Raw genomic sequence first — 26714 nt, forward strand, 5'->3', positions numbered from 1 at the left:
GAGAGAGAAAGAGAGAAAAGGAGGGGGAAAAAAGGATCTTTCTTACCTTGTTCACCCCAAACCTTCAAGTCTGGACTAACAGCTGTGTCTGAACACAGATGTGGGTGTAACTGAAGGGGAGGGAAATTGATTTCTCTGCTTTTCTATTATACAAGTTGTTTACAGAAACTGCAAATTAAAAATTACACACTGGCATTTGCAGTCCTTAAAATAAATTAAAAGTTCTCAACTGTTTTTTTTCCTTTCTTTTTTTTTCTTTTTTCTTTTTTTTTTGCTAAATGTGTTTTTTTTTTTAAGTATGAGTCCTCGTTTAAAAAGAAAAGATTAAAACAGAAAATATTTTCTATAAATAGTACATGTATTTTGGTTTTCGAGCTCCCGCCCTCAGGTTTGCTGTCTCCTTGTTCCAGCACCTTTATCCTCCATGATCACCTGTTTCCTTTTCCCTCTCCCACTCGTGCACACGTGGGGTTTCTGCGAGAGTTGGCCTTGCTGCACTGTGATTGGCGAAGAAGTGAAACTTTTTAAAAAAATACTTAAATTGTTTCTTTTGTTTCTTTTGTGTATTTGAAGTATTAGTTATCCTCGGACTCCTCTTCTGCTTCCCGCAGCCACGTGAAAAATGCTGTGACAGATTTGAGGGCCACGCCCTTCCCATTCTGCTCTGCAGGGTCCTTGCTGCTCTCCCATTTATAGAAGGCATCCTCTGAGATCACCTCCTCGTCATACAGGCAATCAAAAAACATCCGGAGCAAATCTGCAAGTGGGTGGAAACAGCCATTGGTTGGGGCATCACAGCAGCAAGGGAAGCAGTGATGTGTGGACCAGAGAGTGAGTGAATGGACCAAGGCAGTGAACAAATACTCACTTCCTAGTACCAGGCTCTACACACTTTTGATGCTGCAATCATTAACAGCCATTTGCAGAGGAAAACCCTAAACAGTCTATATTATTTTATACCTTTTATTTTATTCAAATCTAACATATTCAGATACTGGGGAAGCTATTTCTTATTATATAGTTATCAAATTAAACACTTCACAAATTCTAAGGCTGTATGAAAAACAAAGAGTGACTTTGTACAGAAAACATGGGCCACGGTGATCTCTGCACTTTGGGGTATTAAATATCTCAACTGTTTGAATAATTGGAATTATTTTTCTCTTACAGTGGAAAAGGGAGAACACTGGTAGAGACATTATGCTCCTTTAAATGTATTTATTCTTCCTTTAAAACAGTTCAACCCACAGCACAGCAAGAGAGAAAAAGATAATTCTATCATGATGGGGTTTTACTATGTAGTATGTAGATAATTCTATCATAATGGGGTTTTACTATTTACTATGTAGGCTGGCCACAAACTCACAGAGCCTTGAACTCACAGAGATCCAACTGCCTCTGCTCACTGAGTGCTGGATTAAATGTGAACACCATCACCCCTGACTCTTAGGACTCACTGCAGCTGGCTTCCTGACCATCACACTAGCAGAGGAGGCAGTGAATGAATGGTAAATGTCAACTAGTATGAGAACCAGACAGATTCATAGCCACATTTCTTGATTAATCTTTGTAATTATAATAGTTTAACACTGAAATAAATCATGCCAAAACCCAACAAAAATAAAATCAGAACAACTCCAGTTCATCTACAGGGAAATGGAACAAGACCACAAGTCTGATGGTGGCAGGTTCCCAAACCAACAGTTCCCAGGATGTCTGCGGTCGATATACCTAATGTTAACTTGGCAGCCACTTACTTCATCAGACAGCATCTCATCTGAAAAGCTACTGTCCTCTTCTGCAACACCTCAGAAGGACGCTATCCTGTCACATGACCTCACATGACTTTGAGAGAAGGAAAAACAACTACAGTTTTGGATTCAGACTTCAGGGCCTCTCTGACTAACTCTGATGATTAGATGCTTTAGTCCTTCCTCTCCTCTCTCAGGAGTCTTTCAGGAGCACTTCCACCTTCAGAGGATAACTCTGAGAACGTCAGAAGACAAAGTATCTGGGAACCACTCAAGGCCATCCCTGAAATAAGCCTGCTCCATCCACATGTACAAACTGCAGTAATTCTTGAGGGTGTCCAAGATTCACTGGCCAGCACCTGACACTGGGGTACATGGGTAATGGAAGCCTTGGTAAATGCCAGTGCTCAGGATGCTGAGATCACTGGCTCTCCTCTCAAGGCCATTAATCTGCATCTAAGATACCCACATGGGGCTACCTAAATGCAAATTAAATAAAATGGGAAATTCAGTTCTCAGTCACAACAGCTACATTTACATGTACCACAGCCACAAGCATCTCAAGGTGACTAGGTTGCCATACGGAGCAAGGTATACATCCATTGTGACAGCAGAGCCATTAGACCTGGTCCTATGGAAAGATCAACTCTACACCAGTTGCCTTTGAGATATATTCTTACACTGCAGCCCAAGCTGGCTTCTCTTGCCCTAGCCACACCCAGGGATGATGGGAGAACGTTACCTATCCAATTCAACTATGTATGTGTGTATATCTGTGCACCATGTGCACGCCTGGTGGGTGTGTAGACAGGAGAGGGAGTTGTATCTCCTGGAACTGGAGTTAAGACCGGCTGTGGGTGGCCATGTGGGTACCGGGAACCGAACCTAGGTCCACTGGAAGAACAGCCAATGCTCTTTACACTTGAACTCTCTCTCTCTCTCTAGGTTCTAAGCTAGACTTTTTTCCCTCCCAGAGTTTGAGACAGGGTTTCTCTGTGTAATAGCCTTGGTGGTCCCAGAACTTGTTCTGTAGCCCAGGCTGGTTTCAAACTCATAGAGATCCACCTGCCTCTGCCCCGAGTGCTGTGATTAAAGGCGCGCGACACCACACCCTACTTAGCTAGACTTAATAGCATCTTCTCAATAGATTTTCACACTGCTGATTCTGTAAGCTGTTGCAAGTCATCCCACTGCCCATGTCCAAACCCCAACTTTCAAGGCTTACAAATAATACTTGATTGGCTGGACTCACTGTACCAAGATGGAAACTTACTGGCAGGTTGGTCAAGTTTTACTATTGATGCTTGTAGTGCATAAAGTGCTTGCAGTTCCTTCTCCGTGTCTGAGTCTAGGTACTTGAGTAAGATCGGCACTCTCTGCTTGATGACAGCAGTGTCCACTCTGAAGGTAGAACAGTCAGCTGCAGTGACAAGAACCAGAGTTAACACAGAACCCTCTCTACTGCTGAGAACAGACATGCACATCTATGGAAGGAGAAGTAAGGGGCTCTAAAGCAAAGACTGAACTCTGTACACTCTTCTGTTGCACTGAACCAAGTGCCTCACACACTTGGCAAGCTATCCCTGAACTTTTCATTTTGAGACAGGGTCTCACTAAGCTGTCTCATAAGCCTTAAATATTCTCTGTAGCCCAGGCGGGCCTTGCGCTTTTGATCCTGCTGCCTCCACTTATAGGCCTCTGACACTAGTACACTTTTAATGGTATATTCTATAGAAAATGATATAAACCCTGAAAGGGAAACGCATGTGGAAGGCAGATTTCCCAACTTTTTACCTATGTAGATTATAATGAAACAATACCAAGGTTTTATGGCAACTTAGGAGAGCCATATTAATCAGATATCTCATCATAAAATTGGAGAGCTGACAGATATGTTGATTAGCTTGATTTAAACATTCCACATTGTAGACATTATCAAAACATCACTTTTAGCCTACGAATGTGTACAATTATAATTTGCCATGCCAATTAAAAATATTACTAATTAATAATGTGGGAATTCAAATGAATACTTTAAAAATGCAAAAATAAAGCAAAATTGGGAGCTGGAGTTATAGGTCAAGTTTACATGGCATAGATATTTAAACAATAAGCCAAACTTGGTCACAGGTAACTATACTTTTAACACAAGGGAGGCATAAGCAGGAGAGCTTGAGGTTAGCCTGGGCTACATGAAACCTCACCTCAAAAAAACCCATAAAAAATATTCAACCCGCTCTTGAATGGAGGACATGGCCTTGATGATGGAAAGAAAAAGTGGAAGGAAAAGTCTACGTGCACCCAAGGAGCAGTGCACAATTCCACTCAACTGCAGAACATGAGGTAGGCAGGCGAGGGAGGCTCAGACCTGTTCTTACTGAGAGATCAACTATTAACCCTTGGCTGAGACAGCAGGTAGCACGATATGATGCCACCATTTATGCAGAAACTGCAAGTGCCAAGAAATATAAAATGAGATCATGAAACGCAGAGGAGACAATGTGTACTTTAGATGCTCGGAACCACAACCGGCAGACACCACTCACCTATGATAGCTGCTTTGCAAACGGCCGTCATTAAAGCTCTAAGGAATGTAGGCGAACTCATCTGGTTTTCATCTAGATTAGCCTGGAAGTGAAAACAGAAAGGATGTCTGTCAGTGTAAGGCGCTTGCACTTGTCTGTGCAAACGCTCCAGGCAGTCAGGCAGGTTTGAGGACTTCGTTCTCTGACCTCAGTCAATCACGCAGCACCATGGATTATGGTCATTTAGAGCTGCAACCACTGAACAACATTCCGCCGTCACAACCCACAAGGAGACCCAACCTGTCTACGTATGCAAAAGTGACCGCACTACAGGCGAGGGGCTGCTGCCCATGTCTAAATTTTAATTTTAGCACTGAGGGTTTGGGGAAGGGGAAGAGAGAGAGGACAGAGGAGGACATTCTGTGAGTTCTAGGAAGCTTGGTTTACAAAGTGAGCTTGAAGCCAGCTAGAGCTACATAGGAAGATGCAGCTGCACCATGAAGCATGAATGCATTGTAGCCTGGATCATATTCTCACCATGCGACTGCATCCTTGGACCAACACTGCTGTTCATTTTCATCTACAGCAAACAGGGTTGATTTCCAGAACAGTCTGGAACCTTTCAGGTGTTGAGAAATTCATTCCACTGATGTCTAATGAAGTCAAAAGGACCCTAGATTCCACTCCACTGCATGGATGCTGCTTAGCCTTACACTAAGATGATGGGAAGCAACAGAAAAAGGCAAATGCACCGGGAGACAATCCCTAAGAAAGGGTTTCAAATATTTCCATAGTATCCCAGGGACTTTTCCATCAGAGAGGCAGCCTGAACACAGTGCCTGGCAAGAAACACTGAACATGTCATTGTTTGCTTCTGGGTTTGAAAGTTTAGCCATGTAAGGTCGTTTAGAGACAGGCCAGTGTAGGACTTTACAACTGAGGCAGATCAAGGAAACCTCTTCCTGACACCTGCCCTCAATCCCACTCAGCAGGAACTTGCGGGATCAGTGAGGGCAGGCAGTCAGATGGTCAGATCTTTGGGACCACCACTGTAGCTAGGAAGGACTTTATTCCATTAGAGTTTCATGACCAGGACAATCGCAGAAACAGAGGCATGTGGGGCCAGTGCCACATCTGGGGACGGACTATGGAAAGCAGTGGGTGCCAAGAGACATGCTGACAAAATGCACCTGCTTTACACTACTTTAAAAGTACTCAGCTGGACACGGTGAAGCACTGTCTGGTGAGCAGTGCACGCTCCAGGACTGCCTGATCTCTATAGAGAGACCTTCTCTCAAAAAACAAACTCAAGCCGGGCGGTGGTGGCGCACGCCTTTAATCCCAGCACTTGGGAGGCAGAGGCAGGCGGATCTCTGTGAGTTTGAGACCAGCCTGGACTACAAGAGCTAGTTCCAGGACAGGCTCCAAAGCCACAGAGAAACCCTGTCTTGAAAAAACAAAAAAAAAAAAAAAACAAAAAAAAAAACAAAAAAACAAACAAACAAAAAAAACCCCAACAAAACAAAACAAAAAACTCAAGATAACCAACAACAACAACAAAGGACAAAAACAAAACAAAAACCAAAAACACCCACACACAAAACCACCCATATAACTATATTTGGATTGAAGCCAAGCCTCAAAGAGTTACTTTTTCAAACATGGGAACAACTATTTTTGAAGAATAAATAATAGAAAAGAATAGTGTGTTATTTTAAGATAATGGGCTTTTACATTTTCACTCAACAATATTTTTATTTACGTAAGTATGTATGAATGTATAGGCAGGGCTTCTTTTGTAGCCCTGGCTGTCCTGGATCTCACTCAGTAGACCAGGCTGGCCTCAAACTCAGAGATTCATCTGCCTCTGCCTCCTAGATGCTAGGATTAAAGGTGCGTGCTAGCACTGCCAGGCTAAACTGACATTCTTAAAAACTCCAAATAGGGGGCTGGAGAGATGGCTTAGAGATTAAGTGTACCAGTTGTTCTTCCAGAGGACCCAGGTTCAATACCCAGCACCCATATGGCAGCTCACAACTTTCTATAACTCTGGCTCCAGGAGATCCAACAGCCTCACACAGACATACATGTAGGCAAAACACCAATGCATATAAAGTAAAAATAAGTAAGTTATTTTTTTTAAAAACCTCAAAACAATTTTTTTTTATTTAGCTTTCAGTTAGGCTGCTGGAATTGAAGTTGTACACCACCACTGCCTGGCCATTCAACAGTATTTTTTAAAAAAAGGTTAGCAGAGCAATTCTAAGTACTGGACAATACTTGAAATCCACAAAGGATGAGATTCCAAGCAAGGAAGCAAATAAACCAATTAACTAAATGTAATTAGACAACACTTGTAGACCATTTGAGTGTTTCTCCTCAACAGCTACAAGGGAATGAACTGCTCCTTCCTTGCACAAATAAGGACAAGTATTCGAATCCTAGCATCTCACAGTAGAAAAGACTTGGAGAAAACGGCAAAGAAGCCTCCAGGTTAAGCAACAAAGTGAAGGAAGGAGGATGCTAGGCCTGCTGAAGGCTGTTGACAGCCAGACTCACAGGCACTGAGAGATCAGCCACTACTATGGCTTTCCTGCTCTCTCTTCTTGGTTTTTAAAAAGTTTCTTTTATTAGGTAAAATCTACATTTGTTGAAACTTATCTTTATTTATTTGGTTAGAATAAGGCACGTGTGTGTGTGTGTGTGGCTGTGAGTAAGGTCAAAGGACAGCTTGCAGGCGCTGTCATTCCTCCATCATGTGAGTTCTGGCGACTGAACTCAGGCTATTAGGCTGCAACAGTCTTTACCTGCTGCCCTCTTACCAGAAGAGACATCAGCAAAAACATCAAGCTGGCTGGGCCTGGTGGCCTCCCTTTAATCCCAGCAGAGACAGACAGTCTCAGTGAGTTTGAGGCTAGCCTGATTTACAGAATGAGTTCAAGGACAGCCTGGGCTACAATAATAAGAGAATTTCTTTCAAATAAGATCAAAACAAACAAGCCGGGCGGTGGTGGCGCACGCCTTTAATCCCAGCACTTGGGAGGCAGAGGCAGGCGGATCTCTGTGAGTTTGAGACCAGCCTGGACTACAAGAGCTAGTTCCAGGACAGGCTCCAAAGCCACAGAGAAACCCTGTCTCGAAAAACCAAAAAGAAAAAAGAAAAAAAAAAAAAAGGAAGAAAAAATTCCTATGGAAAAGAAAAGAAAATCCTATAAAGCTGAGTGTGAACTGGGGAAGGATTTGGGAGACCTAGGGAGGGGAAAGAATATTAAAATGTATGGAATTCTCAATTATCCCTGCTAAGACTGTTGAACTGAATTCTAAAGAAACTACTGCAAATGTTAGTGCAATAGAACATAAGAGTGGACAAATATATGCATTTTTTTGGTAAAGCAATGTTAATTTATAACGAAGTTGGACAGTTTAAAGAACAAAAAGTAAAATCACAAGTATGTAGTGAATTCTGAAATGAAAGTTCGACCACCGACACATTGTCCATCTACAAAGTCATGAGGGGACGGCACTAAGCACATGAGTGGAGACCTGACTTTCAGAACAGAAAGCAGGAGACCCACGGCTCAGGCTACCTGAGTTCAAGAATAAAAACTGTGCTGCTGGCACAGTGGTCAGCACAGCTGCCGTCTAAGACTCATTATAGCAGAATGGGTTAAGATTAGGAAAGAGATGGCTACCCATCTATGGGTGGGAGTCCCAGAGATAAGCACTGCGGGAACCAGGAATGGTCAACACACAGGGTTCCTGAAAAGGAAGGTATCAGAAGCTGCGACCCATCCAGAAGGCTGGGAGACCTTTTGGGCTTTGTGAACAGACTATACTGATCCTCCCCCAAACCTTTATTATGAGCTTCTCAATCTACAGAATCCATCTTTATGGAAGATGTCACATGTAGTCAATCTACAGAACCCATCTTTATGAAAGATGTCACATGTATTTTACAAAGAGTTTCAAAGTAGTCATATCTTAAGCTTTATTGTACACTAGGATTTTTTTTTTTACCAAAATGTGCTAAGTTGTCTAAAATAAACTACTTGGGATTAGATTCCAAAGTTTGGATGAACATGGCTACTTAGTCATGTTGAACCAAACCACCTTCGTGCCTCCCTCAAATTGTTACTCTGCTGACCATGATAGTCACAGAGACCCCTGCAGCTACAATCGAAGTAATATTCAGAAAAATGTAGCCATGTTAAAGCAACCTTTAATCTTAATTACTCTTCTTAGAATGAGACACAATTCCTGAGTCCAGCAAGGCATCTGAAGCTATCTAATGATGGATCTTCCCTTGTGGGTGAGGTATAAATGGTAACTACAAAGCCAAGTGGAGGACAGCAATGTCCCCAGGTGGGGGAGCTGGACAGTTCGCAGTTTTGCCCTCAGAGCACTGCACTCATCCACCCCTCAGTTCCCCTCAGACCTAAGTGACAAGGCGGGCACATGAATGAAGCCTGAGGATGATGAAAAGTGAAGACAGCAGATGTCACGATTCAACCCAAATCGTAAGTATTCTCAGACCAGAAAGCTATCTGACTGAGAACTAATTTGAGTCCAGTGTGGGAGTTCCCAGGGAATAGCCCCAAATCAAAGTGGAAGATAAGGCTGGTGTGGTTGTGCACACGTTACATAGCACCTGAGAGGCGGAGCAGGAGGACCAGGAATTGGAGGTAGTCTTTAGAGACATGGGGGTAACACGTGACTCTGTCTCAAAACAACAAAAACAAGTATCTATTCAATGCATCTCACGCCCTAAACTGCTGGTCTGCACGTGCGGCCAAGCTCAGACAGCACAGACAGCACAGACAGCTTTCAAGGGAATGCCAGAGCCTGCCTGTCATCGTAAAGATGGTTCACAGGTCCAGTGCTTACTGCTCATGTCAAGAACAGAGTTTGCATGGGTGGTGGTGGAGCATGTGTTTAAACCCAGTTCTCAAGAAGCAGAGCCAGGTGGATCTCTGTGAGTACAAGGCCAGCTGGTCTACAAAGTGAGTTCCAGGATAGCCAGGGTGATACACAGAACACATAGAGAAAACCTGTCTAGAAAACAAACAAACAAACAAACAAAGAGTACCCTTGCTGTGCAGCTAACAACAACCTACAAATAATAAATAAATAGAGCAGTGATTAAGAGCTTGGAGAGATGGCTCTGTACTTAAGGAAACTTGCTGCTCTTCGAGAGAACCTTGGCTTGATTCCCAGAACCCACATGGTGGTTTACAACCATGACCATATGACACACTCTTCTGGCCTTCTTGCGCACCAGTCATGCACACAGTGCAGACATATATGAAGGCAAAATACCCACATCATAAAATAAAATATTAAAAAAAATATATATATAAGCAGTGATAAAAAAAAAGAGAGAAAGCAAGATTTCAAGAAAAGATTACCAGGTACTGACAAAAGAGAAAAAGCAATCAAGTTATTAGGGTCGGTTGCGTTATTTCTCAATGCCTGGAGTGGTTAAAGACCACAGCGGGTTGTTGTAAGAGAGGCCGCTTGTTGGTTCCTGGCTGCTCAGCCCCGAAATAATCACACAGAAACTATATTAATTAAATCACTGCTTAGCCAATCACTTAAGTGTACTGCTAGCTAGCTCTTACATCTAGTATTAACCCATTTACAGTATTTTATATTTTACCATGAGGCTTGTGGCTTACCGGCAAGGTTTCAGCATGTCTGTCTCTGGTGGAGGATCCATGGCTTCTCCCTGACTCCACCTCCATTCTCCCAGCATGTAGTTTAGTTTTTCCTGCTTAGCTAAATTCTGCCTTGCTATAGGCTCAAGCCAGCTTTCTTTATTCATTAATGGTAATCACAGCACTCAGAGGGGAATCCCACATCAGCGGACACAGTGGGGTAAGGGGAATTCTGCTTCTGTGACCTCATAAAAAGCCTGTAAGCACCTTCACAGATAAGCATTACCACTCAAAGAAATATAGCAACAGGTTAAAACACACAACATGCTCGAACACTGAAGAAAAGTCAGTGTACGTCACAGCAACTGCATGCTGCTCATCAATTTCATCTAAGCTAGTACACAAGTGATAGAATATGGAATGCATTCTAATGAAATGAAGTCCAGAGAAATGGGTCTGTGCTCTGAATAGGTTTTTACTTGACTTGTTAAAGACTAAAATTGACTGGGCATGGTGGTGTATACAAGCAGAGGCAAGGAGATCTCTATGAGTTCAAAGCCAGTCTTGTTTACTTAGCAGGTTTCAGACTAGCCAAGGCTACATATGTGATCTTGATTTAAAACAAAACAAAAAATAACCAAACAAACAATCCCCCAAACAAACCAATAAATAAATAAAAGTGGTAAAGAAGACTGAGTACTTGTAAAAACCCTCTGGTCTTTGAATTTCAAATACGCTACACACATATAGGCACAAAAGAAACAGGGCACGGGGGAAAGGTCTGAGGAAAAGGACTGCCGTGGGAACTCCAGAGAGACAGACAGCAGAGCGTGGCTGGTGTCCGTACCTCTATCCAGTCAAAGATCCGCTCGTCGTCTGCCCTGTCCTCCATGATGAGTTTCTCCAGCCGCTGAGACAGCTCCTCAGCAGAGAGTTCTTTCTTCGAAAGTGCTTCAGAGGAACAGGAACTTTCTGACTCTATGAAGTCCAATTTCTGGAACCAAATAGGTAACACTGATATCATTCGGTGTGCCGATTCCATGATACTGGTACTGTTCAATGTGACAATTATATGAGACACAGGTAGTGTTCACTGTCACTACCACGTTCAGTTCCATGGACAGGGAAGGTTGGCCATGAGCAGCAGACACACTCCACACGAAGCTGTGAACGTCTGCTACTTCAGCAGCATGTCCATCAGTCTCCAGCCTTTCAAACAAATTGTATGTAGGGGACAGAGAGATGCTCAGTGGTTAGGAATGCACACTGCTCTTACATAGGCTCTGGGCTTGATTCCCAGCACCCACTAGGGTATCACAACTGTCAGTTACTTCTAGCTCCAGAGAGATCCATTGCCTCTGGCCCAAGGGCATCTGCACTAAGAGACACATACACTTAATTAGATCTAATTTTTAAATTGAAAAAAAAACTATTTAATATTTGTATGTATGTACATGATATGGAGGCCAGATAATAACTTTTTAAAAAGTTATTTTAGTTTTAATTACGTGTCCTTATGGGCATGTGTACATGCAAGCGCAGGTGCTCTCAGCATCCAGAAGAGGGTGTCTGACCTCTTGGAGCTGTGAGTTACAGGTGGCAAGACATCCGCAGTCTGCCACGGAACTGACCTCCACAGCAACTGTACACACACTCTTATCTGCTGAGTCATCGCTCCACCCACACTTTGGGTCCCAAGGAATAAACACAGGTCCCCAAGGCTTGTGTAACAAGTGCCTTATCTGCAGCCATCATGTCAGCCCAATCTTCAAACTTTTATATTGTGCATTTCTATGCTCCATAAAAAGGCAAACTAACTCCCCATGGTTCTCTCTGCCTTGCTACCTCCAGATCACTGTGAACTGCATGCAGTCTTGCAGGGAGTTAGGATGCAGGGGGCCCTGAGGGTTAAGACTGCAGCTTCTCCATAACCCTACAGAGACAGCAGCAGCAATACGCCCTAAGGATCCTGACCATGCTAACCACAAGGGCGAAAAATGATGGTATCAACTGTCATGGAAACAGTAACCAAAACCCACACTGTTCCGTCAGGCAGTAAGTAAGATACATGGCTGTGCCTGGCTTTAAACCATATTTACATAGGAGTACTAAAGATAATTCAAACCAAGTTTTCTCCAGTGCTTTTTAAAACTTGGTACTGATTAAAAACTAAAACCTGGGCTGGAGAGATGGCTCAGAGGTTAAGAGCACTGGCTGCTCTTCCAAAGGTCCCGAGTTCAATTCCCAGCAACCACATGGTGGCTCACAACCATCTATAATGAGATCTGGTGTCCTCTTCCAACTCATTTGGATTCTGTTTTTGATTCCAATGTTTTATTTCTTCCACACACTGCCTCTCCTATCTCTCCTTCTCCCCGTTTTTGCAGTTTTTAGTGGAATCCGAGACTAAGAACGTGTCATATAAGCATTCTGGCACTAAGCCACACCAGCCTGGCCCAACATTGTTATAAAGTATTTTTCTGTTTCAGTGTTGGTAAACAGTATGCTCCTCACACTTCAACACACATAAAGAAGCCTAAGAGGACAGACATAAGTTTTATTAAGAACGATCAAGAGCTGGAGAGCTGGCTCAGTGATTAAGAGCATTGCACTGGACACTCTTCTAGAAAACTCAGGCTCAACTCCACCCACATGGTGGCTCACAACCATCTGTAATTCCAGTTCCAGGAGATTTCACTCCTTCTTCTGGCCTCCTTGGGCACCAGGCATCCACCTGGAGTCCATACATACATACAAACAAAACACCAACCCACGTAAATAAAAGCCATCAGTGTGTACAACTACAAACTTTCCATGACATGACCCAATGCTCTGAGGGATTAAAGTATCTACAAGGAAAACCTAACATTTCACCAGAATTTACAGAACTTACTTTGAGCTATGAAGCAATTAACAGTATTAACATATCAATAAAAGTAAAAAATTTTGAAAACAAAGCTTCACCACTGATGAAGGCAATGCTCAGGGAAACACACGTACAGTCCCTGTATAGTATTTGTAAAAGTTACCTCTCTTTCTAGAACCTTGAGCACTGGGCTGACTTTCACTTATACCCAAGTTCACCAAAGCAGCTTTTATTGTTGTGGGGTTTTGACACAGGGTCTCTGTGGGAGTTTGAATGTACTTGTCCCCAAGTGGTACTTCCTTGTTGAAGGAAGCAAGTCATTCTGGGAGCAGACTTTGAGGTTTCCTAGGCTTAGGATACCGTCTAGTTTCTCAGCTGACTTCCTGTTGCCTGAAGATGTAGGACTCTAAGCTACTCCTCCAGCACCATATCGGCCTACATGCCACCATGCTCCAACCACAATGATAAATGGATTGAACTTTTGAAAATGTAAGTGAGCCATCTCAATTAAATGTTTTCCTTATAAGATTTGCCATGGTCATAGTGTTTCTTCAAAGCAATAGAAACCCTAACTAAGACAGTCTCACAGGCTAGGTTGGTTTCCAATTCATTATGTAACCAAGGAGAACCTTTAACTCCCGAACCTACTCCGCACCTCCCAAGGGGTGGATTATGATGCTTGACCTCATGTCTTTGAAATCACAGGCAACAAAGGGAACATAGCCCGAATCCGAAGCCCACTTTTACACTGCCAGGACTACCAGAGGGTCTCCTTTCAAGTATGACTTCTGCATTGCTTCCCATATCAGCAACTTCATTTCCCTGTGTTCAAGAAAGAATTTTCAGCAGGGTCTCACTATGTGGCCCTGGCTTGGCCTTGAGCCAAGAGATCAGCCTGTTTCTGCTCGGCGAGGACCAGGAAAGTAGACACACTTTCTTGGTTTCCTACAACTGAAAGATTGCTTTGTGGAGTTCAGTATTATTTAGTATTACAGAAAGACCATGGATTCTCGATTTGTCTTTGCAGGAACATTTTGAACTACAACCTAAATTCTTGTTCTGGATACTGGTTCCCTTCAATGAGGCTAATGAATACAGTAGCATAGAACTGACTCAGACATCTGACTCACATTTTGGAATAGAATTCATAATAATGCCACTACTTTCTGTTGCAGTGGTGAGCACTCTTGCCTTTTCCTTTAAACTTTTCTTCTAGCTCTGTGGTGGTGGTGGCACATGACTTAGTTTTTTTTTTTAAATATTTATTTATTTATTATATTATGTGTATAGCATTCCTTCCACGTGTGCCTGCAAGCCAGAAGGGGGCGCCAGGTCTCATTATAGATGGCTGTAAGCCACCATGTGGTTGCTGGGAATTGAACTCAGGACCTCTGGAAGAGCAGTCATTGCTCTTAACCTCTGAGCCATCTCTCCAGCCCACATGACTTAGTTTTGTTCTGTTTTATTTTTGGATACAGGGTTTCTCTGTGTGGCCCTGGCTGTCCTGGAACTCACTTATGTAGACCAGGCTGGTTTTGAACTTACAGAGATCCACTTGCCTCAGTGTTAGCTACAGTGTGAGTTTAAGACTAACTGCTCAGCCATCTCTCCAGCCCTGTGGTTCTTCCTTCTATGAGCATGTCCCTAGTATACCTAGACTACAGCCGCAACTGCAGCAAATGCACAGCCACCCAGTCACTGTCTCTGTGCCCAAGATGACACTTCCTTGCTTTGGTTCTGTTATACTGCTCAAGCTGGCCTCAAATTTCTGGTAAACAAGTGATCCTCCTGCATCAGGCTTCTGAACAACCGTGAATTCAAGAACATCCACCCCATAGCGCACATCTCAATACACTGCAAGTAATTAATTAATTTATTTATTTTTACTGACATTATTTTTACTACTGTGGGGTTTTGTTGTTGTTGTTGTTGTTTTCTTCAATTTTTTACCCCCTTGGAGATAGGGTAGCCCTGGATAGCTTTCTCTATGTAGACCAGGATGGCTTCAAATGCACAGAGATGCCCTGCTGACCCCTGAGTGCTAGGATTATGTGCACCAGTAGTTATGGTCATTACTGATTATGTTATGACTGGCCTTAGTTTAACTTTGTTGGTCTGAGACAGTATCTCACCATTTAGCCCAGACTGATCACCTGTAGATCCTACCTTCAGCCCCCATGAGGTGGGATTCCAGGGACTGGCACACAATGCCCAAACTCAAGGGATTCAGGATTTGGATTTGCAGGGGTCCTGTGTGCCTTGACTTGGTGTCTTACAGTGGCTTGTTTAGTACCAGAATGTACTCTGGCTTGGAAATTTCTGCATTTGGCTATCAAATAGGAGGAAGCTAAAGAAGGTTCTGGTTTTAAGATCCCTCCAACTAGTATCAGTGGGGTTTTAAACAGTCTGTCTACAATTCTCTCTCTTATAAGCGGCATTCTAGTCCCACCTCCCGCCCCCCACACTCGAGAGCACCTCGTGGCTTCAAATTGGAGCTCAGAACACTGGCAGCTTTTGTGATGTCACTACTTATCAAGTCCACTTCTAGATCACCAAGTCAGTTAAGTATTCTTTTTTAAACTATGTGTGTGTATACGGGGCTATAGTCATGTGTGTACATGTGCATATATAGGTGTATATGCACATCCATCTACCTTGCTTTGAAACAGGGTCTCTCACTGGCCTGGAATTCACTTACCAGGCTAGACTGTCTGGCCAGCAAGCTTTACCAATCTTCCAGTCTCTGACTACTCAGTACTGGGATACAAGTCCACACCATTTTTTTACAGAGGATTAAATTCAGGTCTTCAATGCTTGCACAGCTTCCTGGTGTTGAGAACAGAGGAAGTCCCGAGTGTGCGGTTATCCTTGGTGAATGAGCTCCGCGTCAAGGACCCATTAGCCTCAGATCCAGGGGGAAATGGCAAAGCCTTCTTTACTGGTCCATGCAAAAATGATGATAGTGTGCGCAGAAATGTCCACTACAGCCTTTCCCACTAGACATTACGGCCTGAATACTGTCCCCTGCAGAGACTGCGGCTTCTGAGATTCATTAAAATTGTCTCTTTGTTTATCTGTATGCAGAAATCCCACCTCTCTGTTCAACGCTCTATAATAAACACGCTGAGCTTCCCAGAGAGGCCAGTTCACCCAAATAAAACTTTCCTGCCCATGCACCTACTATCAGCAGAGGGTCCTGAGATGTGCTGGATGTGGTACCTGACACCTGCCTTTACTATGGTTCTCATCTAAGTTGCTGAAATGTTGGGGTCAAACCCAAGGCTCTACTGAGCCAGTATCCTAGTCCCTTAACAGTACTACTTTTATTATTATCATTGTCTTCATCTGCAATGATGTGCCTAGAACCCAGGGTCTCATGAATGCTTTAAGGGCTCTAACAACCTCAAACCAACCATCGTCAAAAGGAACTGTTACTCACCTGCTCCAAGAGAAAATTATGTACATCTTCCCCTTCTGGTAGAAAGTCCTTCCAGCTGAGGTCAGCCTCCCTCCATAAGGCGCCTACTTTCTTATGGCTCTAAAACAGAGATAAACCAGTTTTGCTTGCAAGAAGGAACAAAATTTTGCGTGATATACCTCTAGAGACTAAAAATAAAATAAAATTCAGTACTGATCCTTACTAGCGGGACTATTCTCTTCCAAGTGGAAATGTTTGAATACATGTAACTGTAATGGTGATTCTGGCCAAACCAAGAACGCCCATACTTAGGAGGCTGAACTCATCTTGAGTTCGAAGCCAGCCTGCACTACATAATGAGTTACAGGATAGTCTGGGCTACAGAGTCTCCCAAACCTAAAAATAAATATATACATAAATAAATAAAACGGTGAATGACTTAGCATAACTGCTTATGAGTCAACTATTCATTTGCTAGATGCTTAATTTAGGACACTGCCAGCAATTACTAAACATCCTAACCAACTAATTTTACATGTTTATACTGCTTCCCCCTCCCAGACAGCTCTGCTTATACACTTCATGAAGCAGACACAGGCCTCTCTGGCACCCCGATCAGGGATCACCTTTTGACTCAAGCAGAACCACACTCAGCTGGACAAATATGAGCAGGTATCCTTGCTGCTTCACAAAGATGATGTAACAGAAAACACTAGAGGCTAATGACATCATCATATAGTAGAGCAAGAAAAGAGTTGGTTTCAGTTGCAGTGTGGCACATGCCTGCAATACCAATACTTGGGAAGGTAGCAGGAAGACAGTTATAAATCTGAGGCTAGCCTAGGCTGTGAACTGGAACTCTGTCTCAAAATCATAAAAATATACAAGTAAAAAAAAACCCATGAAAAAGAGACAAAAACACACATCAAAATCCTGGGTTTTGTTATTTGGTTTCTGTTACTGAAAATTAAAGTAGATAACAAATTTGAAGTGAGAACTGAAGAAGGTAGAAGAGGGAAAGCTGAACTATAGGAGTTCAGTAAACACTTTAGTGTTGCAAGGCAGAGAGAGCTATCACAAGACAGGAAGTCCCCAGAAGTGGGCTGTTGAAAGTGTCTAGCTATGTAATACGGGTTCCACAAATGGGGTCCTGAAGGGCTTTTGCATGTCAGAGTGAGACAGAAAGCTGTGGTTTAAAAAAAAAATAAAAATAAAGCTAGGCAGTGGTGGCACACACCTTTAATACTAGCACTTGGGAGACAGAGGCAGACATATCTCTGTGAGTTCAAGGCCAGCCTAGTCTACAGAGTTCCAGGACAGGCTCCAAAGCTATAGAAAAACCCTGTCTCAAAAACCAAAACAAAAAAGAATGAAAACTTACTAAACTGTAATCTATCACCCCAGTACCTCCAGCTCAGACAGAATCACAGCAGGAGCCCCCAGCATCTTCCCAGAGTCCTGCTGTGCTCTGACATCCTCTTCCAGGCAACATTGCCAGGATGGAGCATTCTTACCCCTTCTGCGTGAATGGCTCACCCCTGCCTATCTCCCTCTCCAGCCTACACAGACTTTGAAGGCTTAGTTATCTTTGAGTAACAGACATTTCCCTGAGAAAAATTCATCATCCCGTAAATCACTTTAGCACTTCTCTGCAGCCACATGAGACTAGACCTTGGCAGTCAAGGTACTAAAATCAACTGTTTGTGACTCCAGAAGCCCTGGAGCAGAGTTAGAGTCCTGAGTCACCATGTGGGTGCTGGGATCCGAACCAGCATACTCTGCAAGAGCAGAAAGTTCTCTTAATCACTGAGCCATCTCAATTCCAAGTATTAACACAGTCATTTTGTTTCAAGAAAAGACAAACTCACAGTCACAAATACTAAGTCTCTTCAGATTCTTTCGAACTATTATAGCAAACCATTCTAGTTGAGACTGAACAATTCTTCCCAGAGATCCTGATAAAAGAGTGAAGGCAACTCTGACAGAAACAAGCCAAGCAGTGGCACACTCTTCTTCCCGAGATCAGAAAAGGAACAGACTCACTGTTCACATCACTGCCCTCTGACCACACCAACAGGCCTGACGTTCAGCTAACGCTCACCATTTGTTTGCATAGAAGGCGCAGTATTTCAGAAAGCAGGATCCCAGCTCTTCCCACGGGAAGCAAAGGCTTGCTAAATTCTCTGTAAAAGACAGGAGCAGTTGAGTGAGAACTGACATAGCTTCTGTTCCGTAGCAGTCCACATTGGAGGCGTGCCAACGGAGACTGTGTGGGCCAGCTACTCAGACTCCCTGGCCACCTTAGGCTTGGTGGATGAACAGGAGTGGGACTGTGGGAGCCCGGGATTTGTCTTTATTGTTAGGACTTAGGTGACTCTACTTACCTGCGACATCAAATGAAAGAGTGATGTTCATTTAAGGCTCAGTCACAAGTACAGTTAAGAGAAAAATTTCTTTTCTTTATGGTATTTTCTGAGTGAGGTGAAAAGAAACCACTGTGCCATAGTCTAACCCAGTCTTTCCTAAACTAAGTTCTCTAGGGCCAACATTGTAAGCTCCCCAAGAAAAGGTTCTTCTGCCAAATAAATGAGACTATGCCCAGTTAAATCATTTTTCTTGCTTGTTTTCTCGTGAGAGTCTCAAAATACCCAATGTGCACTTTGGAAATCTTTAAGAGGAGGGTCATGTGATACACGTAGTCAATCTTTAAGGGTCATGTGGTTTGCAGAGTGTGACAGTATAAACTGCTTTAGGGACAGCAGTGTTCTGAAAGAGAGACGTATCAGTAACACAAGCAGCACTGATCCCAATTCACACCCAGTTCAGGATGCTGTCATTTTAACTGTGAGCCTGGGATGTAGCAGAGCAGCTCAGCAAAGGCAGGCACAAACAGAGACTAATGGGAAACTTCCAGAAACAATCACTTCCTGGACTCTGAGCTGTGTCTGCAATGACTGCCACCCTCCAAGGACCACAGGGCTCTTGTGTCCCAAACATATCTCCAGTGTACACAATGTAACAATTTCTCCTTGAAATTGAAGGCTGAGAGTCAGAGGCTGTGTTTCATGAGTGTCCAGAGGCACCAATGGACAGCACTATGCCAGAGCAGGGAAGTTTTGAGACCATTTACCTTAGTAGATGTTAAAAAGAACAAATACAACTTACACAATAAGTTCTCTCATGGAAATTCCCCCTTCTTTTAACAAGGGGGTGACTAGTTCAGCCAGGTACAACCAAATATGCGGAATATCAATGGCCATGTCATCTGCCAATTCCAAGGTTTCAGAAAAACTGAAAAAAGAACAAGAGAAAAAAAAATCACTGAAAATGTAATTTAAAAGTTAAAATTACACGGGGACCCAAACCAGTAAGGTACGAGTTTGTGGACGCTAAGCCCATCCTCTGTGCAGGCACTGGTCAGCTGCAGAGGGACACGAAGATGGGTGCAATGCTCTGGAGCTCACGTTAGTGTGGGGCGGGAGAGGCCAACTGAAGACAGAGTGAAGAGGCAAAACGGGCATGATGGGCAGCGCCAGTGGGGGGCAGAGAACCTCTGTACGGATGTGACTTCTCAAGTACTTAGCCATTTAAAGTGTGGGACTAAGCACATGCTACCATATAGCCAGAGACACGGGAGGAAAGACAGACTTCCATATCTTAGGGAGACACAGGACAGGAAAGCTGGAAGATGAGGCCGGACTGCTACAAACACTATTCTAAGTTGCAAGTTATGATGGTAGAAGAGTTCTGGCTTTTGTGCTATGGAATGTAGGTATTTCTTTATGTGAAGTAAAATAAAGAGGAATTAAATATAAAACTTAGAAGAGAGCTGGACGCAGGGTCACATTCCTGCATCCCCAGCTGTTTGAGAGGCTAAGGTAAGAAGGCTAAGTTCAAGTTTAAGATGAACTGTAACAGAGCCTGACCGTGTCTCAAAAACACAGAAAGAAAGAAAGAAAGAGAGAGAGAGAGAGAGAGAGAGAAGGCTTCTGGGAGTCAGTAGAGTCGTGTGTGCTGAAGGCTGCAGCTATGGACAATGCAAACTATTCAGGTCTGTTAATGGTTTTTCTGTCTTCCTACACCCCCCCCCCCCCCCCCCCCCGCCAAACTCTGGATGTCCTGAAACTCACTCTATAGACCAGGCTGGCCTTAAAATTCACAGAGATCCGCCTGCCTTTTGCCTCCCAAGTGCTGGGATTAAAAGTATTTGTTACTACGGCCTGGCAATGGTTTTCATATACAACAGATTTTAAAAGATTTTAAAACCAGAGGCAAAAAACATGCACAAATCTGCCAGCTAAGTCAAAAGAAGGGAGGAATGAAGGGAAAGCCAGGAGCAGTGACTGCTGTGTCCTTAAATACCACATGTGCTTTTTTCCAAGGCAACACCATATTCCAGTCAGGAGTCACCCAGCTGGGAGGGGGGGAGGGGCTCCACACTACTTCATTTCCATGTAAAAGGAGCTTGCTCTATAGGAGCTACCATTTCAAAACATTTGTACACATCATCTAACTATGCTTTTCAGATATGCTACTGTCAATGCTACGCAGAAGAGATTAGCCCATGCTCTCATTATGTACGCACACTCTGAGGTTCATGTGTCTCTGGGGGACACAATGGGAAACTCCAGGATTTCTGGGTTAATGACTTGATCTTGTCCACTCATGTTCTGTGTGCTCTCAGCATATAATGTGCCCAACAGACAACCGAAACCATCCTTGTTATTCAATAATAATACATCATTTTCATCTCGTAGTACAACTAAAAGCCACTCATATTCTTGATATTTGTGTTTCCACTTTGCAGTCAGCCAACCTTAGAGCAGCTGACAAGACACAGCTGGGAATCAAGTCCATACTGCTGATAAAACCACCACCTTTCCCCCTTCTCAACATAGGGTTTCCATAGTACAAGTTTTCAGGTATTTTTTCTTTCTTTTTCTTCTTGGGAGGGGGAGGGAAGGACAGGGTTTCTTTATATAGTCCTGGCTGTCCTGGAACTCGATCTGTAAACTGAGCCGACCTCAAACTCACAGAGATCCGCCTGCCTCTGCCTCCCAAGTGCTAGGATTAAAGGTGAGAGCTCAGCAGTATTCCCTTTTTAAGTTTATATAGTTAAGAACTTTTAGAAGAAAAAATTTTGGGGTATGCAAATTACTTCTATTTGCATTACTTAACCATCTTCTGTGTGTTGAGGGAATGAGAGAGCAGGATCATGCCCGTGTCCATGTATGCAGTGACCACAATGTCCATGGGGCTGCACAGGCTGTAGTAAACTGTGCTCTGTACAACAAACAGCAAACCACTGACCAAGGAAAAACCACTGACCAAGGAAATCCCTAGGTCTAAGTCTAACCAGGAAAGTAAAAGACCTCCACTCTCCTTAGTGGGAACTCTGAGGACATTAACAAAAAGTGAGGGAAAGAAAAGTCATCTTAAGACAATGGATTAGAATATTTAAAATGATAAAACATTCACTATCATTCAAAATGATCCACAGATATAGAGCAACTTGTATCAAAATTTCATATATAGCTCAATTTAGGATTTTGAAAAGCCCAGAACTTAAAATATCTTAGAATTACAAAAGACCTCAAGCAGCCAAAATGTTGGAGGAAAAAAGCTCCAAACAACAAAACAAAATTAAACAAAACAAAGTTGAACGCATGCCTCTAAAGAAATTATCTCTGAATTCAAGAAATTATTTCAAAAAAGTATAAAGCAGTTGTAAGCAAAACAGAATGACACTGGATAAAAACAGACCCACTGGCCAATGAAATAGGAGAGAAAACACAAAATAAGCCCTGCGCACAGCCAGTTCACAGTCCACAAAGAAGAACACGTAGTGGGGACAGGACAGTCTGAAAAGGGCAGTGAGAAAGCCAGGTCTCCACAAGCAGAACAGTAGGCTGATCCTCTGGCCCATGAAAAACTCCAAAGTGGACTAAAGATGTGACATTAGACCTGAAACTACTAAAAGCTCCACAGTGCTAACCCAGGAGACTCAAGGTTGCAGCAACCTAAGCAGCACTAAGACAAACAGGATGGGAGCGAACCCTGAAGCTGTGGAGCACAGGGAAGCACAAAATATAGACAGACACAGACAGCAGGCAGCACTGGAGCTAGGCAAGAACGCTTAACTGCCTCCCACCAGGAAAACAACCGGGGCACACTGTGTCATTTCAGCTTCTGGGAGGAAGAGGCGGTGGGATTAGCAGCTAAAAGTCCAACTGAGCTACACAGCAAGGAACAGTCTCAGGCAATCTCTGAGAACTCCATAAATTTAGACGTTTCTGGAGGAGAAACACACACATCAGTAAATTTCTTTCATGAGCCTTGTGATAATGAGCTGTGGTTATTTTGGTCAGGTCTTTTACATTACAGACATAAGATGGACGTCTCAGAGAAAGCCAGAAGATGGATGCATAGCCTAGCCTAGTATAGAGATTGCCATTATATCAATCAGCATTGCACATGATGTTAAAATACTACAGTAGACATAAAGGTCATTGATGGAAAATATTACCCATCAGCTTAGATGTGAGGATACCAACCCTTTGAAAAAGTCCTGCTTGCTGAGTTTTTCTGACTGCACCAGCTGATACAGTAACTGGCCCATGTGATCCCTGGTGATCTGGCTCCGTTCCAGGGTGAATTCGACACCCACCTTCACAAAAACATGCAGTGGGCCCTGGGCACCCAGCTCCTCAATGCACTGCGTGGCCTCCTGTTCAAACAACAAATAAAGGCTTGCTTCAAAACATACTTACATTAAAAGCAGTACAAAGCTTTATAAACAAGACAGTTTTCAAATCTAAGCTTTTATCTTATTTAACGTTAAAAAAAGCTTTTATAGCAAATTCCTAAAAGAAAGGAGGAAAGAAATAAAAATGTTCAGTCAGGTATGGAGACATGTATAAAGAAGGCCAAGGCAGAAGAATGCCTGGGCTATACACTGAGTACAAGACCTGCCAGGGTGACACTACTAGGGCCCATATCAGTAAATAAGTAAAAAAAAAAAATGTATCTAAATATAAATCTGAACACGGCGATACACATCTGTAGTCTTAGTTGTGATCAGCTGGTTGGAAGGTTGAGGCAGGATGATCACTTTAATCTGGCTTGAAAGTGGTAATTCAGTGAGACTTGAGCCTCCTCCCCTCTCAGAGGACGGCCTTACATGGCTGATACTCTGGGTGCATTTTAAATTTATCTTTGTAATTTACATGTGTGCACGCACCTGAATGTATGTATGTATACCACAGGCGTCTAAAGTTGGTTATGAGACTTGTGGGTGCAGGGAACTGAACCTGAATCCTCTGCAAGAGCAGTAAGGGACCTAAACTGCTGATCCATGTCTGTAGCCCTTAGGTCAACAGTTTTATTAAAAGTAATTCAAAGGACCAGCATCAAAATATATCCTAAACAGAGTGTGATAGTTCATACCTGTACTCCTAGCACTCAAGAGGCTGAGGCAGGAGGATTGTCACAAGTTTTGAGGCCAGTCTCCACTACAGTAGGAGAATGTTTGAAAAAACAAAAACATAACATATATGTGTGTGTGTATTATTTTATACTGTGTTTACTGACTTTGAAAAAAGATGTTAATTAACATTTATGCATATAATGTATATGGATGGTAGGTTGGTCATAAAACATCTTAAAAATCTAAAAACAAGATACTGTGAAACAGAAAACCGAATACCAAAATTCAAAGACCTTAATGTGAGTTGGAAGTGGTGGTGCATATCTTTTGTCCCAGGACTGTTTCACAGGGGACCTCTTCCCCCAAATACAAACAAGACCTAATGTCTCAATGAGATCAACCTGCCTTGGAATGCCAGCACTGGCACAATCTTCCATTGCACAAAGTTACATGGATTATGGAGCGACCTGGCTAGGCAATTCTCTGAACTGGAGAACAAAATCCCATCTGCCTGGCCTGCTCAGTTTCCAAAGCAGCTCTCTGCCCTCAGCTACTACAAGGGCTGGGGGAGGCGAGAAGGTGGCCACTGACTGCAGAAGTGTCTGCAGGTGTCTCTGTTTACACGGGACACAGGCTGCTGCTCCCTAAGTACAATGCAGCTCTTTGTTGGTGTGTTCAATAGAGAGCTGGAACCCCTTGTCATGCTGTGTCTTTAGAGCCCTCTAGTTACCACATCCCTGACATCTGAGACACATTCTTGCCAGCTGTCTTGGGACTGCTGCCTTTCTGCTCACCTTATCCTTGACAGGAGAAAGCACGGATGCAAACTATTCAGTCTCCAGGCAGCTGTACATGGCATGTGCCATGTGTCCCAGGAGACCCATGAGTTTGGCTCAACACATTTCAGATGACATGTCACATAGCTGGACATGGGCTGGTGAGACAGCTTAGCCATGGGGCGTGGGAAGACAGACGACAACTTGCAGTTCATGCCTTCCTTCTGGTCATGCGGGACCAGAGGATTAATTCCAGGCCTGCTAGCACGGCAGCAAGTATCTTTACCTGCTACATCATCTTGTTGGCCTTACTTTCCTTTTTCTAACTTCTGTCTGTCAAATTTCCCCACAACAGCCCACTATGCTATTTACCATATAGTAAATCTAGGTAGCATTCCCTAAAATGGGGTTGAAACACTTTAGAAAGTTCAGTAAGTATAGATAGCATAGGCTAAAAACTTATGTTAGAGAATAGCCTGGTTTATAAAGAGAGTTAAAGGACAGCCTAAGCTACATGGTGAGAACCCTTCTCAAAACAAGAAACAAAAACATACATGGTAGAGCAGGACAAATAGGAAGTCTTAAGTTCTGGCTCTGCCTATATTACTATGTGATTGCAACAGTGTAATAATTTCTTAGTCACACACACACCACTCCACTTCTCAGCTGGGGTTCACATGGAGCCAAAGTTAGCCTTGAACTCAAAATGTTTCTACTGTTTCTACCTCCTGAGTGCTGGAATTGCAGGTACACACTACCAAGCCTGCTAACTCAAAACCACAATTTTCTAAGAATGGGTGTATGAATGCATGTGAGTATGCACTTGAGAACTACCAGTCACAAAATAAAGGTTCCACAAACATTACCTTGCACTAGCACTGGTACCAGATAGCTAAAAGAGCACTTAAGAAGGTAGGAAGCACTTCCCTGGAGTGAGCTCTGCAGGTCCTTGTGCACTAACACTGTACAGGACATGAGATGAAGCTGTTTGTGGTCTGCAGCTAAACTCAGTATTGTATCTTCACAGGCGACTCAGAATGGCTTTACACCTTGTTTTTCTTTCTGCAAACGTGACTTTCACCATAATGGAAACTTCAGGACTCATGAGGTAGCTCTATCACTGGCTTCAAGTGCAGGAAGTACTGGGTCCAATTCCAAGGAACCCATAAACCAGGCATGATGCCTGCAGTTAAGGCAGCAGGGTCAGGAGGTGAAGGGCATCGTTGGCTAGATACATTGGGAGCTTGAGGTCAAAAATCAAGAGGCCAAAATCACTTTCAGAGGGTACTATATGGATTATGCAAAGCAATATATAAACGACTCGCAGAAGAGCAACCAGCACACAGCAAACTGTCAGAACTGTCTATCACTGTCCAGTCCACACAGCCCGTCTGCATGCACAGCTGCCTTCTGTGGGGAACAAATGAGGCCTATCTGACTCCAACAGTCCCATCCGGGAAACCTGGCTCAGCCCTATTCCTCGAGTTTAATAAGAACTTCCCCCTGGCTGGGCAGTGGTAGTGTACACCTTTATCATCATCAAAAGCCAATTTTCTAGCTAGGTCTGGTGACCCATGCCTGTAATTGCAGTAAGGAGGAAGATGAGGCAGGAGGATTGCCACAAGTTCAATGCCAGTCTAGTCTATATATTGCATTCCAAGTTAATATGTGCTACTGAGCAAGACCCTGTCTCAAAACAGAATAAAATAAAGCTGTGTTGGTGGTACAAACCCAGCACCTGGGAAGCAGAGGCAGGAGAACTCAAAATTCAAGGTCAGACCTGGCCACGGAGGGAGTGTGAGGTTGGCCTTGGCTACACAAGCCTAGGTTTCAAAAGCAACCAAAGCCAAAGCAAAATAAACACAACCAAACCAAATACAACTTCTCAAAACAAACACAACCAAACCAAATACAACTTCTCAAAACAAACACAACCAAACCAAATACAACTTCAAGCCTGGGACGCACATAATCAAGAGAGATGCACACAAAAAGCAGGTATGGACTATGTTATTCAGAAAAATGGATGATGAGATTTTCGATACTAAAGCAAAGTTATTTAAGACAGTTGACAAATGTTTAACAGAAGGGATACTTCCTGACCTCAGCAGAGAACTAGATTGTGTCACGTGACCTTTGCCATTTGCCAGCTCCTCCAGCTCAGAGGACATTTGTGGAGTTATCTGCTCTGTCTGTCACTGGACTGTGGGTTTCTGTCAGGCAGAAGGCCTATCCTACTGACCATCATTTTAAAGTCTAGGTGGAGAAGTTAGAAGGGCAAAATCACCTAAGGGTCTT

At 43.3% G+C, this 26714-nt stretch overlaps 1 protein-coding gene across 20 annotated transcripts in view; it reads right to left on the reverse strand.

Annotated features, from left to right (window-relative positions):
- Nucleotides 1-242: 242 nt before the first annotated feature.
- Nucleotides 243-26714, reverse strand: part of Eif4g3 (eukaryotic translation initiation factor 4 gamma 3) — a 230594-nt gene continuing 204122 nt past the window's right edge. For all 20 annotated transcript variants that reach the window (XM_041652793.1, XM_041652792.1, XM_041652786.1 and 17 more), the window contains 8 exons: nucleotides 22769-22941; nucleotides 19380-19505; nucleotides 18316-18397; nucleotides 16236-16334; nucleotides 10778-10924; nucleotides 4298-4379; nucleotides 3025-3171; nucleotides 243-757 (listed from right to left, as the gene is read on the reverse strand). In XM_041652793.1, the coding sequence (XP_041508727.1) occupies nucleotides 576-757; nucleotides 3025-3171; nucleotides 4298-4379; nucleotides 10778-10924; nucleotides 16236-16334; nucleotides 18316-18397; nucleotides 19380-19505; nucleotides 22769-22941 (1038 nt within the window). In that variant the 3' untranslated portion in view covers nucleotides 243-575. The remainder of the gene's footprint in view (nucleotides 758-3024; nucleotides 3172-4297; nucleotides 4380-10777; nucleotides 10925-16235; nucleotides 16335-18315; nucleotides 18398-19379; nucleotides 19506-22768; nucleotides 22942-26714) is intronic.

The sequence above is a fragment of the Microtus oregoni genome, unplaced genomic scaffold, assembly GCF_018167655.1.
Source record: "Microtus oregoni isolate MIOR12 unplaced genomic scaffold, Mior012 000005F_ref0000423, whole genome shotgun sequence".
Taxonomy (NCBI): domain Eukaryota; kingdom Metazoa; phylum Chordata; class Mammalia; order Rodentia; family Cricetidae; genus Microtus; species Microtus oregoni.